The sequence below is a fragment of the Medicago truncatula genome, chromosome 8 (assembly GCF_003473485.1).
Source record: "Medicago truncatula cultivar Jemalong A17 chromosome 8, MtrunA17r5.0-ANR, whole genome shotgun sequence".
Lineage (NCBI taxonomy): Eukaryota > Viridiplantae > Streptophyta > Magnoliopsida > Fabales > Fabaceae > Medicago > Medicago truncatula.
In genome coordinates, this window is record NC_053049.1 from 35,678,480 (window position 1) to 35,694,599 (window position 16,120).

A 16,120-nucleotide genomic window follows, 5' to 3' on the forward strand; every position below is an offset into this window, starting at 1 on the left:
TTGGAAAGTTGAAGCTAGATTCTCAACATCATTTGCAAAACTAAATAGAAGTGCTTCAGTGGCCTACATATTCTATTCTCCAGCATAGGTACAAATTATAACAAATTTAAGTGTAAAACTGTAAATTATAAGGGCAATTACAGTTGAAGATTAATGGTATAAAATTAGTAAAACAATGGAAAAAAAAACATTATATCCTATTCTCAATTAAGAGACCAGTCCACTGATTTGAAAAGTCCAGCCGCAGAACTGTCTTAATCAAAGAGTCAATCAATTTTTGCTATTGCCGCCATAGCCGACACTGAGGAACTGTTGTTTGTTTCATTCAAGGTTAGCAACTACTTCAGGCCCACACAACCGTTCCAAGTCTTCCTGTTTACAACAATTTTTTTCAGATAATTCAATTTTAGGTTGTGAGTTGTAATATATATGACAAGGCAACCAACTATATAGCACCGAGCCACAGACACTTCAGATTGAATGTGTGTCCAATGTGTGACACACACCGGCACATGTGGTGAGTGGTTATGTTCAATTATTTCATTGTATCAAATTATTACCAATGTCAATGTGTGAGTGTCATGTCCGTGTCGGGGCTTTGTAGACAACCAGTAAATTTAAGGCAAAATGGTAAGAGAAACCTACCTTAATAGAATCGTTTTCAGATGTAAGCTTCTCACACTCTTCAGAAAGTTTCTGAAGCTCTTCTCTGAGAGTTCGATTCTCACCTCCCAGCGCCTCCACCCTCTTTTGTAGTTCTTCACACTCGGCCTAGTTGGTACAAGAAAAGCAAAACACATTATTTTTTACTGAAATAAAATGGTAGTATGAATGGTAGAATGGAGAAAACACAACCTTTTTTAACTAAGTCATGTTGGCTACATAGTTTAGGTATCAAATAACCTCAGGATTATAAACTTTTTCTAATCACAAACCATTTAAATCTAAAGCCTTATTTAAAAGTTTGACCTAGTTTCCTCTTGGACAGCTACAGGGGAACTGGTTGCGATTTGATCAACCCAGATCCTATATAGGTTATTGACATCTAACTAGTCCAACCAAACCTCAGTTGTTGGATCAATGTTGCAGTTCAATACAGCAACTGGGATTTTCCTGGTCTAGTTGGACGGCTATAAAGGATCTGGGTTAATATCTGACCTACTGTCCTTATTAGGTCTTTTATATATCTTTTTTACACATTCCTAAACAAAATATAAAAATATATCTGAATTTAATAATAGCTCATACTTGGCGAAAATTTAAATAGTTAATGGACCACTAAAAGGCTCGGTGTCCTGTTCAAGGGAGCACCAAGTATGAATCCGAAACTTACCTGCTTGCGTAGTCTTGACCTCCTGGCTGACTCTCGATTAGACTGTTTTCTCTTCTGTCTTTTCAACTCACGATCATCCTATCAAGATCAGACACATTAGGAGATTGAAGGGAGTAATACAAAGGTAATGAAAAGCAAATGATATCAACAAAAAAAATTATTTTTTCAGATTAATTGCCATATAAGCACAAAGATGGAAAATGTTGACCGCCAAAAGCAATACGAGAACAAAATATTTTTTACAAAAACAACTATGTGACCCATACATACTTGTTGCATCCACTGTTCACCAAGTGCACCAGCTCCAGGAGCACCAGGTTGATTGTGTCTCATTTTGGCGGCTTCAGCACCAGCAGAAGATGCATTCCATAAGTCCATTCCAATATTAAGATTAGTTGCAGGTATCGAGACAACAGGATTTCCAGGAACAGATGATTGAGAAATGGGTCCAGTAGTATTGTTCTGCGCGTTGGCTCCTGAATTTCATGGAAACACTAACCTGTTTCAGCCACAGCGAAAAAAAAGATACTTACGGTTGCAGGTAGGTGATACATACCATCAACAAGCATGAGGTCAAAGCTTCCCTTCTTGTTTCTAGCTGATTCCTACCAAGATAGAAGTCATTAGACCAAAAATTCATACAGAAAACTGGTCATTATGTTTGTAATTTGATCAATTCAATTTAGACTTTTGTTGTGAAAAAAAGACACAGACTCATATTGAAGGTGTGTCCAGTGTATCACAAGTGTCGCCGACACGACACTGATAAATGCATTTACATTCAATTACACAATTTTTTTCTCAAATTATTACCGGTGTGGATGTGTGTGTTTCAGGTTGTTATTTACTAAAAGCAAATAAGAGCACATGTAACGATGGTAATCTGTCATATACCTGTTGGTTTTCATCGCTAGCATTAGATGAACCCTCTGAACCACTGTCACCACTGTTTAACGATATAAAATTCATATTAAGAATAAATATTGAAGAGGAAAAATCTCAAAACGATCTCAAATAAACAAGAGGTTTGCCAAACCTATGTGAAAAGCCATCATTGCCTGAACCTGATCCTGCCTTTCCACCCTCTCCTGCTTTGGCGCTTGTATTTGCAGAAGTGCCCTTCGGTTTTTTAGATGAATCCTTATCCTTTCCATCAGGTCCCTTCCCTTCAAACTCTGTAGTTTGGTGCATAGCACTTGGAGTCTAGCAAAATGATAAAAATAAGGAAACTAAACGAACAAAAGAAAACAAGTACTACGAATTATATGCCAAATTTTGATAAATGTGGCAAAAAAGTTGCCTGGAAAAATGTTAATACATCATGTATAAGCAGATGGAAAAATCACATTTTTCTGCCGAGGCGGTGAACATATTAGAGAATGACAAAGTAACTAACCACTACCATGCTAGGATGAGCATAGATATTCCCAGGAGGGAACATTGCAGGATACGGAACTGGAGTCCCGTATGGTGCCATCATAGGATGCTGAAGAAATCAACAAAATTGTGCATGAGAAGATTATCAGACAGAGTATAATAATTGCATACATCTCAAATGATGGACACCATTTACCTGGCCTCCCCACATATAAGGATGCGGGGTTGGTGAAGCCACAGTTGAGGCATAATAGGGAGGCGGAGCGGCTCCAGGATTATAGTAGGCCTAAATAAGAAGCTAATCATCAGTTACATAATAGGGACTGTTTGAATTGACTTATTTGAGCTTGACTAAAGCACTTGTGTGACTGTTTGGGAGAGGTTATAGAATCAGCAAGCCATGTTCAGCTTATTTTTATAAGCTCTCCGGAATAGCTTATAAAAATAGCTTATAGTTTATATGAAAACAGTTCGACTTTATTTTATCTTTCATTATAGAAATAGCTTATTTATAGACACTTGTATGATAAATGCTTATGCTAGAAACACTAATTATGCTGTTTATCCAAACAGGATTTAATTTGTCTGCAGAAGTGCTTAGAAGTAAAAGTGTGATGAAAAAAATCTATCATATGTTCCATTACCTGCATGGAGGTTGACCAATCTGGATATGATGGTTGTACTGTTGGTGTTGGTACTTCCTGTTAGTGCAAACCGAAATGATAAGGAAACATATATGAGGGAGAACAAGCAGAAGAAAATCGTATACGAAGATATTAGGTAAGAACCTGAGTTGATGAAGATGTTTTAGAAGGTTTAGTTGTGCTATCCTCCTTAGTCCCCATAAAAATCAGCTCAGAAACACTGCCCTTTCGGTGCACCAAACAAAAAGACCAATGATCAAGTATTGATATCTATGGAGGTCGTCTTAAGATCAACTTGAACAGCTACTCGGTGTAAGAAATCACATACGGAATACTGAAATGCAAATCACATGTCATTATAAACACTCAAATCAAATAGTAGCACCTATCAAATCTAATGCAAAATTATAAACTAAATGGTTCTTAGATACATAATCTTTTAACTACAAACTTTGTAGAGGAAGCACAATTTCGCAATTCAAGAAACAAATCTTACTAATTTTGATTATAGTCCAAAAACGACTTCAAATACCGAGTCGTTAACGTATAAATGTTGTGCTCAACCATAAGATATATCCTCGTATACAATACAGAGGATGATTTCCATTCATCTCCCACTAAAGGAAGACAAATAACAATATTCAAATTTTTGTCAGAGTTACAAATGTCAATAAGTATTTTTCTGTTATGCATTGCATGCAACAATGGTTGTTTATATTATCATAAACTCAAACATGCAATTTCAGTGATGAGAATCTAGAGTTTTAATATACCATTTCTTTTTTTTTTATGAGTTTAGTATACCATTATTAATTGTTTATCAAAAGACAGTTGTGTTTTAAGGTCAACGGGAGGTTGACCTTGTATTATAGCACCACGAGTATTTGGGACCTCAAAGTGTGCTCCTCTCTAGGTCTCAAGTTCAAATATTCTTGTGCTAACAATTTCTGTGTTGGGCCAGTCCACACATGGACTTGCTCTAGCTTCAATTGGGCCCGCCGCTAGTGGACGATGAGACTGGTCCCCAAATTAGTTGGTACTCGTGCCGGATACCAAGTTTCCAAAAGAAAAATAATTGTTTCGGGTCAATTTAAATATAACCTATACAATTAGAATTCTTTTCTTTGGTATTCTATACCATGCCATCAACTACTAATCTTGTCATTATCTAGATAGCATGACTCTTTGAAAGTACAAATAGAAAACATAGGAAGATTTTCTTCTCACCAATATAATTAAATTGTATCAATCCCCTTATTTTTATCTTCTACACACCTAAAAAATCAAAGCAAAATTTTTTCCTTTGCGTGTAAGTTATTATATTATCCACAGAAGATGCTAACTTTCTATTGTTCTATTTGTTATGTTCTTTCCTCTTTTAGATCAGTGAACCAAACCAACCCAAAATCTACTTCAACCAAATCTTGGTAAAATAGAACCTAAGCAAGTATAATTAAGCACAAGTAATTCCTCCTCCAATTAATTTTCTTTTTTGATTAAGAGAATGCCACAACAACACACCCAAAAGCCAAAAATAAAAAATTACTTTACTCCAAAGCAATAATCACAAACTTAAATAAACTCAAAATTCTCATTTAACTATTATTTTTCCTTTTCTAGCAAACAAATAAAGAAAATTGACTAAGTGACCCAAATAAACCAATATATAAAAAGAAAAGAAAAAAAGAGCATTGGTGTATGTATACTAAAAAGGTATATGTAAAAAGAGAAATACTAATACTAATTAAGCATATGATAAGGTCCAAAAATGGATCTTGCAGAAATTGGTATTAAGAGAAGAGAGAAAATAGGGACTGACCTGTTTTCATGGCGTTAAGAAAAAAGGATGAGGTGGAAGTCCAAGTGGGATGAGACAAACAAAGTCTAAAACACAACACTCTTTCTTAGCTTTGGTTTTGGTTTGTTGTACTTATATTGTGTTGTTTTCTAGTGTTATAGTAGCTACCTAAATTCAAACCAAACACTTCTTGTTTTTGTGTTTAAGGTAAAAATACAATAAATAGTAAATGTTTGTTGTTATTTTTCTACAACCCTTGTGGATTTTGTGTTGTGTTGAGTAGTTATTTATGTGGTTGAAAATTTGAGACTTGAGTTTTGAAAGCAAATATAGGAATAGGAGTGAGAGTGAAGGAAAGAAAAAGTGGGAGGGTAGAGAGAGAGAAGATGAGTTGGATTGGGTTTAGGGATTGTGGGATGACACGTGCGAAGAAGAGGGTTACAGCTGTGGGCTGTCCATGTCTCACTGGATTAGGTTTGGGACAATTTATGTTATAAGATGACTCATCTGACAACTATGTGCATTTCTGGATAACCTTTTTTAATATATTTTTTTTATAACTCATTTGGGTTCATCTGTTGATATTGGTTTGAGATCTGAGAGTATGCTCCTACTCGAGGTTTCAATGTCAATTTGAATAAACTAATTTAATTTGACGCATTACAAACATCGATCACGACATCAAACCTTACAATTCCATTATTCTTATTAATTGAGTTATGACATGTAGAATGAAGGATTGATAAAGTTAACTATTATGTGGTACTCTTTTGGACTTGCATATACATATTTTTGTCTCAAAAATAAGTTATTTCAGCCTTAAAAATTACTAATTCTGGTTTTAGTTATGAAAATCAAAATCATAAATAAAATAAAAATGACTAAAAGTGTCTGTAAAGATAAGAAATGACAATGGATATTCTATGACTAGGGTGCTATAATGCTTATCCCTATTATGCGTTTTTAAAAAATGTTCATATTAAGTTCGTATTTTTGTGGGTATCAACTTTAATAACTATACTCGTATTTATTATCCTCACTTTAACTATGAAAAAACAGTAAAAAAAACATCACAATTGAAATAAAACCATGATCTAATTTTTTTCATATCAACATATAAAATAATACGAATGTAGTAGTATTTAGCCAAATAAAAAACATCCAAAATGTCTCTAAAAAATTGTGCACATGAGGGAGCAGTTACTCTATTAAGCAATTTTAGGTTTAGGTTCCTGCTAAAATAGCTAAATAAATTGATTAATAGTACACAAAAATAAATAAATTATTTATCATATTATATAAATATGTATATACAGGTTACGGGGCTGAACAATATAGTGTCTGATCTGGAAAGCTGAAAGAAACGGAAAATATTCAGTGAAGAGTGCTTACCGCTTGTGTGTCGAGGAACTCATTGATGCTTCTCATCTTCGTCGTCCCGGTAATTGGTCAAGCATTTGGAAACTTAAAGTACCTCCTAAGGTTCGGAATTTGATTTGGAGAATTTGTAGACTGTGTTTATCTACGCGAATTCGACTCCATGATAAAGGAGTACAGTGTCCTACGCAATGTGTGAGTTGTGAATCCAGTCATGAGGATATGGCACACTTATTCTTTGCGTGTTCGTTTGCTATACAAGTATGGCGTTTGTCGGGGCTGTGGTCTGATGTTAGTGCTGCAAATTCGAATGATGATTCCAATATAGGGACTGTTTTTGCACTACTTGATATGCTTACTACAAAACAGAGAGTGGTATTTGCTGCTACGGTGTGGAGCCTTTGGAAACACCGGAACTTAAAGGTTTGGGAGGATGTAACGGAAGTTGCTGCAGTTGTTGTTGACCGTGCGCGTGTGATGATTACTGAGTGGCAGATTGCAAACACCAAAACACCAGCTGAGAGCCGAGCGGCTACAACAGCACCTCCAACGCAGCTGCTCTCAAATTCTGCAGAGGTAAATTCCTCAGATGATGGTTTGGTATTGTGGCAGAAACCGACATCCGGGCGGTACAAGTGTAATGTTGATGCCGTTTTTTCTTCAAATTTCAACCGTACGGGCATTGGTATATGCATTCATGATGAGGAAGGTGCTTTCGTCTTGGCAAAAATGACGAGTTTTCCTTGTTTACATCAGGTTACGGTTGGTGAAGCCATGGGCTTATTTGAAGCTTTCCAATAGCTTAGTGACATGTCGTTAGATAATATCGACTTCGAGCTTGATTCTAAAATTACTTGTGATGCATTCCGCTCCAGTAAAGACGATGTCTCTGAGTTTGGACATGTCATTGCATCTTGTAAAGCTCTCTTTTCCGCCTTCTTCATCAACTCCATGGTAGAGTTCACTAGGCGACAAGCAAATGCAGCAGCTCATTTGCTTGCAAGAGAGACTACATTTCTAGCTAGTCCCGTCATTTATTATCATATCCCTTCTTGTATTGAAACAATTATTATAAATGAAATGCAATGAGTTTTGTTCCCTTAAAAAAAAGTATAGTGTCTTTACCCATGCCCATATCCATTTAAATTTGCAAGTAATTACCTAGATCCAAACTCGAACTCATAAAAATGGTTTTACCTTACCCATTGAGAGTATTTTTCGCATATACTTTTTTTAAAGAAAAATAATTTGAGGGGTTAAAAAAAGTTGCACATACTTATCGAGTCTATGTCTGATTGTCATCTACTCCCTTGGGTCATACTCCCTCTAATCTTATCTATAAAAAAAAGTTGACTTATTAGATTCATTGTGTAATTAATGACTAAAGTTGTACATTAAGAGACTAAAATTGTAAATTAAGATAAAATAGAAGATTAAAGATTGTATGAAAATCAACGGTTTAATGTTATCTTTTTGTGTGTTTTGTTTCGTAACAAAGAAAGTCAAAAAGGTTTTAAAAAAAGAAGTCAAAAAGTGATATCATGTATATGAAATTAATTTTGTCCTATCTAAACTATATATAAAGAAAATAGACTTAAAATACATCAATTTGAGCTGACTTTTTCAATACATATTTTACCTTACATTTAAATTATTTCTTATTTTATTTTAATTAAAAAATTAAATCTCATTAAAATAAGAAATATTTGACTATAATAAGATACATACCTTTCCAATATTTTTATGTTCAATTCTGAATAGCGAATTCGCTTTGCGTTGAAGTTTTTCTTTCCATTTTTATTTTAGAAAAACAAAACGATATTCATTCATTCAAATCGATAGAGTACATTAGATATAAACGTCGCTAAAAACGTAAAGGGTGAATCTACGAACAAACTAACAGCACCAAAGTTAATAGCATAAAACGGCAAAATGTCTAAAAATAATATGATAAAACATAAGTCATCGAAATTCACATGCTTCCGGATCTGCAACGTTGAAGCCCAAATCATTGGTTGAATTTGTAATTGACTGACGCCGATCTTTCAATAGGAACTAAAAGAACACCACGACAAGACGCGAAATCAAACGCTACACAAAAAAAAAAAAAACAAAAAAAAAACTTAATATATGCGAAAATCACTTATTTAAATTGAAAGAAAAGGGAAAAAGATGTAGATGAATGATTCTAAGTCAAAAAAAAGACCTAAAACCACCCATCCTCGATGAACGAAGGAGAAAGAAAGTTTAGAGAGAAATTGAAGTTTGTCTCACAATAAAAAACTAAGGTCGGCTATAAGTTTTTCTTTCCATTTAGAAGTAGCTTTTGATGGATTTTTATACTTAAACCACCGGTAAATATATATATATATATATATATATATATATATATATATATATATATATATATATATATATATATATAAAATTGATGCTAGAGAAAACACATATTTTATTGTTGAACTCATAGCTAATTTCTTACTAAAAGAACATTTCAATTTTTTTGGCACAATTTAGGATCCGTTTACTTTGTAAATATTTTCTACTTTATTTTCAAAAATTTGTATTAATTTTCCTTGTCAACAAGTAGAGTAAGTGACTTTCGACGCGAATGATGTGTTCTTGCGAACAATGAAAATTTCAAAAATTATTTCAAATACTTTAAAAAAAAATGGATCATTTTGAACTAACAGTTTATCTCTTCTACAAAAGTGTCTCATCAAATGAATACATATTTTAGAAAATGAAAACACAATATAAACAAAGCCCCATTTTATTCTTTCAAAAAAAAAAAAAGAGCCCCATTTTGTTGTTTATCAAGAATTACTAATTTTGACTTATCATTCTTCAAGAGTTCTTCCTTCCTTGGAATTAAGTATATAATTCATATCATCAACGTACGAAAATATCCAAAATGCATTTTCCAATAAAGAATTGTTTGTGGAATTATTTCCCTAAAAAAAAATAAAAATTGTTTGTGGAATTATTATAAGTTTGACTAAAGTATAAAAATCAGAAAATAATCCTTCGAGATAATACCGCGTGCACGCGAAAAAATAATAGCATACCATGTACCTAGGAGATTCGTTTAGCTTTTAACTCAATCACACCGTATTGGTAATTGATAGTGGAATTATATATTAACACTAAGAATGCATGACTAAACATTAAATTAATCAATGAAATCAAACCAAAAGGAAAAAAAAAAAAAAACAAACTAATTATAATACCAACAATTCTTTATAGATGATGGATTGAGGCCATATTTTTCCAATTAATTTGTCAATGATTAGCATTCATATATGATATGCTCGGACTTGAAATCTATGGTTTGTGGAGGGTGGTGAGGACTTTGAGTTGACGATCTTTGATCAACATATGCATTATTCTTCGAAGAAGGGATAATGTACTTGCAAACACTCTAACGATCAAGTCAGAATGTGACATATATGCGAGGTATTTATGGTATACAATTATGTACTTGGGAAAAAGCTATGAGTTAACCTTTATAGTGAGGAACTAGGGTTTCTATCCCTTGAAGTCTTACCTAAAGCGTTGTCCTTAGTGGACACATGTGAGCAGATTATGACAAGCTAACCTAGGATATGGATCAAAAGGTCCATATTAGCTTACGTGACCCTAATTCAATGGATTTAGGGTACGTCTATAGCATGGCTCGTCTGTGCATTATGCGAGGATGGACGACTTAGTCTACGAGGAAAGGCCTTGTCCAAGTCCAAAACAAAATCTTGTCTCTTCTTGTGTTTATCTAAAATAAATACATCTCCCTATTAATATGATTCTTTTCACATCTTTTATACTCATTTCAAAATGGCTAACAATGGTGTTTATGGCCCTCTTGTATGCCCGTATTGTTGTAACCAGTTTAGCTCTAAAAAAGAGTTTGACCATCATCATTGTAAGGCACTAAATTACATATTACAAATGGAATCAATAAGAAAAAAGTTGTTGAATTAATGCAACTAACATATGAATTTCAATTTTCACCAAACTTTGAGGGGATGGTGATGGGGTTAGCCCCATCACCCCCATATGCCCATCAACTTAACTCGTTCTCACCGTAAATTTCCCCTAGTTAATAACTTTCAACATATGTTGTTACATTTAGTCCCACCACCACCATCAACTTCTGAGGTTAAATTTTATGAGACCGCGAAATTTGTATCCTCAATGGATATACCTATTGGATCCATCACAACTTATAAAGCAAATGTGGATGCAGGACACAAACCACTATGGCCACAAGCACATATAACACGAACATCTGGGACAAAATAAACAACTTTGTCACTTGAGATAATTTCAGATATCGAGGATCCAACAAAGTTGAACCTAGAGAGTTAAATCTCTAAGGTGTTTTAATAATAGGGCTTCCGGTTGAAAGTGTATTTTGGACATACCTATTAATGTGGGTATTTTATGGGGAATCATTAATTTATGTTTATGTTCTTGTTTTACTTTCGTTAGAGCAAGCTAGCAAAATTGGTCTAATGTCATGGTTGATTTTGTTAAGTACGATATAGCATATGTAATTATATTGTTTGATTTCATATTTTCATTTAATCTTGTTATAGTTTGTTTAGTTACTCAATCTTCAATTTTTGTGTTGTATTTCACAATTGTGAGATACAACATAAAAATTGAAGATTGAGTTATTAAACTAAATACAACAAGAAGAAAATGAGAATATGAAATGAAACACCAAAAATACATAAACTAGATTAGACTTTACACGGTAAACCACGACATTAGATCAAATATTCTAGTTTCCTCTAATAAAAGTAAAAAACAATATAAACATAAATTAAACATGCCCATGAAATATCCAAATTAATAGGTAAATCCAAAATACAATTTCAACTATAAAACCTATTTGTTAAAATACCTTAGAGATTTAACTCTAGGTTCGACTCCATCAGATCCTCAATATCAAAATTTATGTTGGGGAAGAAGCGGATGCTGCAAATGACAAGTTGTTGATATTGTCCCATATGTCAATGTTGGTGTTATATGTACTTGTGGCAAAGGTGGTTCATGTCGTGTGCCTACATTTTCTTTAGAAGTTGGGATGGGTCTGATAGGTATATCTATGGAGAATATAAAGTCCATGGTCTCGTGAAATTTAACCTCGGAAGGTGATAGTGGCGGTGGCGGTGGGACTAACCCCAACAACATCTATTGAAAAGTATTTGGTAGGGGGAATTATGGTGGTGATAATGAGTTAAGTTTATGGATATATGTTGGTGAAAAGAGCAGCTCATATCTTAGTTGAATCATTTCGATCAACGTTTTTCTTACTGATTCCATTTGTAACCTATAATTAAATACCTCATAATGATTGATGGTCAAGCTCTTGTTTAGAGGTAAATTGGTTATAACAATGGAGGAATATGAGAGGGCCATAAGCACCATTGTTGCCCATTTTGAGAATGGATGTATAAGACGTGGAAAAAGAATGAACTTGATAGAGAGAGATATTAATTTTTAGATAAACACAAGAAGAGATAAGATATGAATCGGAAAAATGGTTTGGATTCATATTGATGACAAACTTTCCGTCTTTAACACTGTTATCATTGTAACTAGCCATACTTATGATGTCATCAAAGGCATGATTAGCTAGACAGACCTGCAAAATGAGGTTAGAGTTTGAGAGTGACATTTAGGTAACATATTTGTGGCACTAATAGCTAGCTGTAAGTGCAATTGATGTTGTATTGTTATTACAAAATAGAGAAAAATCTATTTGAGAGATTAACCAATAACTAACATGTGGATAAAAAAATAATGAACCAGAAAGCAAAGCAAGTATATGAGAATAGAATAGGTAAAACATGGGACTCTTTGGGAACATTGTAGGTCAAAACATGCAATTTTAACATTTTGAAAATATTTCATTGAATTATTTTCATAAATAAGTTTGTAGCCATATTGATGCATAATACACAATATTATTTTATACAAATAACAAAAAAAAATACAAAAGGTAAATATTATTTACACATATACATCCTATGAGATAGGAAGAAAAGAAATGGAGTGTAATATATGTAATGCTTGGATTACAACTTTAAGCTCTAGTTCAATAATTTAAAAAATCCAAAAACATATGTATTAGTTTATACTAATAGGGAGATCAATATAATTATGGAATACATCTAAACTTTGGATGACAAATAAATGATAAAAATGAAGTCAATGAAAGTGTGAACCTTATTTGCAGTAGATCGACATCGATTATGAGAAACACAAAATGGAACTGAAACAAAAATCAAAAATATAGATTTACGATATGAATATGAAAAACATATAACATTATTTAAGAAGAAAAAATAAAAAATGAAATTATCATGTTCATCTCAGCAATAAAAAAAATTCCAGTCACAATTAAGATTAGACGTGCTATGATACCAATTGATAGAATTTGTAAAATTAATAGATAAAATTTATTATCCTAGGTTGAAACATAAACAAATCAATAATTTTGATCATAGATAGAGTTTTTGGATTACCTAAATATGCATATGGCAATGATGCAATGACAATTTCCCCTTTTGATATTCTTCAATGTTTTTTTTTTCAATGCTCTTCAATGGTGTAGATCTTGTCGTGTTGGATATAACAAAATAGAGCAAAATCAATGAGAGATTAATCAATATCAATATGGAAGAAATATGAATTTTGGGTGAGGAATGAATGATAATAGTAAAACCAATCAAAGTGTGAAACTTATTTGCAGTACATTAGTATCGATAACGTGAAAAGCAAAATTTTACAAAATCAAAAGGCGAAAAATATAGAACGACGATCTGAATAAGAAAAACAAATAACACGATCAAAGAAGAAAAAATCGAAAACTAAACACCATGAACATCGTGGCCGTAAAAATCATCACAGACATGCTCTACTACCAATCAATTGAATTTATAAACTCAATAGATACAATTTTTTATCCTAATTTGAAACATGATACAATTTTTATCCTAAAATGAAATACGAACAAATCATTAGATAAGATCATATAGATTAGAGGTTTTCGATTACCTGAATATGCATATGACAATGATTTAATGACAATCTCCCCTCTTGATATTATTATGTAATCTTTTCTTCAATGGTCTTCAATGGAAGGGAATGAGATGGACGATGAGTATGTGAAGGAACGTGAGCGGCTAGGGTTCTCAAAACTAGTGTAAAATGTAGCGAATTGTCTTCTTAGTGATAATGTTGCTCTTTTATAGGACAACTTTTGGGCTTTTCTCTTTCCTTTCTTTTTGGGCCACCTTTATCCTTTTGTCATGCAACAATTTAGGCCCAATTTTCACCAATACTGATAGATGAAATATGAATTCTGCTCATTATCCAAATGGTTCCGCTCATTCCAAAGTAAATGTTCAAAATACCGTTAGGTGAGTTAACTCACGCTACCTGAGTTAACTCACACAAAAGAAATAGACTAACGTGACTTAAGTCACGCTCAACACAACAGCCAATTTTTTTTTAACAAGAACACACCAACGATTGAATTGAATGAATTGGAAATAAAGGTTTCTAGAGCATGGAAGAAAGAAACACCGTTGCTGTAGAATTGAATAGCATAACTTTCAATTGTAAACCTTGTTCAATTGAAAGAATCAGAGTTTCTAGCATTAACCTGGTTTCTCTTCTCACTTCCTTGCTGTATAATTGAATAGCATACCCTTCCAATTGAAAGTGAGAAAGAAGCCTTTTGAATTGAAATCTGAATTGGAATTCAAAGGTTTCTTATGAATTGAAATTGGAATTCAAAGGTTTATGTTTAATTGGAATTGGAATTAGAACCTTTAGAATGACGGTTGCTTTTGAATTGAAATTAATTGAATCAAAGGCAAAGGTTTCTGATGAATTGGAATTCAATAGCATGTGAGAAACAAGAGCAGGGTGATTAGATTATCAAAAGCATACAACCGATTCAATAGCATGTGAGGAAGGAAGAAAGGCAGAAAGAAACTGGGTTTGAAGGAGAAATGTTTTTTCTTCCCGGCGTGAGTTAACTCACGCTGCGTGACTTAAGTCACGCTCAAAATACACTAGCGCGCGTGACTTAACACAAGTAGAGATTACAACTAACGCATGTTAACATGCGTAGGGGCATTTTGAACTTTTACTTTGGGAATGAGTGAAACCATTTGGGTAATGAGCAGAATTCATGAAATATTTCCTTTTTAATACTCTACAAGTATGAGGCGTCCCTTCACCAGTTTGTGAGAGCAATTCCTGTAAAAACTTTTCTAGATTTAATATTTTGGTTCAATGCATCCACACATTCAACAAAACCTATATAAGTCCTTCTAAAAACACAAAAGCATCGACTCTATTCTAAAAATGTAAAATATCCTATTTTACCAAAATATCTCTAAAATTAAAAGAATTTCAAACTTAAAGATGCTTTAATCCAAGCTTAGGTTTGCTTAACAATAAACCTTTTGGAGAGTTACCAACATTAAAGGAATAGATCCATCTAGAAGATAAAGCAAACTCGACAACTAAACGTTAGAGTCCAATCTCAAGGAGATAAGGAGATATCAAGTCTATTTAAAAAAAATTAAGTGCCAATGTTGTTGTGTCCATGTTACTATCTATCTGAATCTTTATTATCACTTAACAATTCTTGCTTAATAAAAAAAATTAGTTTAGAAACACTCATGCTTGAATGATACGAATATTGAAGCCTCAAGTGCTTTATTATGTACAAATTTAGATGCATTGAAATTGAGCTCAACTGACAAAATACCGAAACTAATAACATTGTTAGGCCGGATGAAATTGAGCATATCACAAATCTTGATAACATTCGCAAATCTCAGGGAACTCATAGAGCTCCTGGCTATCTTCAAGATTTCCATTGCACCATTGGCAAATCCATGCCTAAATCAAAATCTTAAACACGTACTTCCAATCCTTATTTTTTGTATTATATCATGTCTTATCACTCTATGTTTCCCAATCACAAATTTTTTGTCTTACATATTTCTCATTTATCTGAACCCACTTCATATATACAAGTTGCTAAATTGAAAGATTGGAATATCTACTATGAATACTGAATTGAAGGCACTTACTGACAATGAAACTTGGATTTTGAATGATGTGCCTGATGGTAAAGTACCTATTGGTTGAAGATGGGTTTACAAAATCAAATACCATGCTAATGGCTCCATAGAACAATACAAGGCTTGTTTGGTGTCAAAGGGCTACACTCTGCAAGAATGAGTGAACTATTTTGACACTTTTAGTCATGTAGCAAAACTTACTATTGTGTGTTTGTTGCTTGCATTAGATGCTACACATAATTGGCATCTCCAACAATTGAATGTCAAAAATGCATTTATTCATGGAGACCTTGATAAGGATGTAAGCATGAAGCTTCCTCCTAGTGTTTCATCTTTCAAACCTAATCAAGTTTCTAAATTGCTCAAATCTCTTTAGGGTTTGAAGTAAGCCAACCACCAATGGTTTTCCAAATTATCACTGTTTCTCACCTCAATCAGACCATTCTTTGTTTACTAACAAAATTGTTGATGTGGTTAC

At 33.2% G+C, this 16,120-nt stretch overlaps 2 protein-coding genes and 1 long non-coding RNA gene across 4 annotated transcripts; 1 reads left to right on the forward strand and 2 right to left on the reverse strand.

The window, feature by feature from the left end:
• LOC11419004 (G-box-binding factor 1) lies at window positions 1-5,534 on the reverse strand. 2 transcript variants are annotated; one of them, XM_039829449.1, is made up of 12 exons: window positions 5,174-5,534; window positions 3,499-3,688; window positions 3,355-3,411; window positions 2,907-2,996; window positions 2,736-2,819; window positions 2,370-2,536; window positions 2,228-2,279; window positions 1,890-1,938; window positions 1,604-1,809; window positions 1,334-1,411; window positions 646-771; window positions 1-372 (listed from the first exon to the last, which is right to left on the reverse strand). In XM_039829449.1, the coding sequence occupies exons 2-12, from the start codon at window positions 3,553-3,555 to the stop codon at window positions 322-324; spliced, it is 1,017 nt and encodes a 338-aa protein (XP_039685383.1). In that variant the 5' UTR covers window positions 3,556-3,688; window positions 5,174-5,534; the 3' UTR covers window positions 1-321. The 2 variants fall into 2 exon arrangements, with proteins under 2 accessions (XP_039685383.1, XP_003629480.1); XM_003629432.4 differs by having other exon boundaries at window positions 86-372; window positions 2,730-2,819; window positions 5,174-5,531.
• Window positions 5,535-6,751: 1,217 nt separating this feature from the next.
• On the forward strand, window positions 6,752-7,330 carry LOC112417421 (uncharacterized). Its single transcript, XM_024773090.1, has one exon. It carries the CDS (start codon window positions 6,752-6,754, stop codon window positions 7,328-7,330), a length of 579 nt encoding a protein of 192 aa, XP_024628858.1.
• Window positions 7,331-12,759: 5,429 nt separating this feature from the next.
• On the reverse strand, window positions 12,760-13,977 carry LOC120577305 (uncharacterized). The gene is made up of 3 exons (XR_005643371.1): window positions 13,595-13,977; window positions 13,063-13,153; window positions 12,760-12,809 (listed from the first exon to the last, which is right to left on the reverse strand). It is a non-coding gene; the product is annotated as an uncharacterized lncRNA (long non-coding RNA).
• Window positions 13,978-16,120: the final 2,143 nt, after the last annotated feature.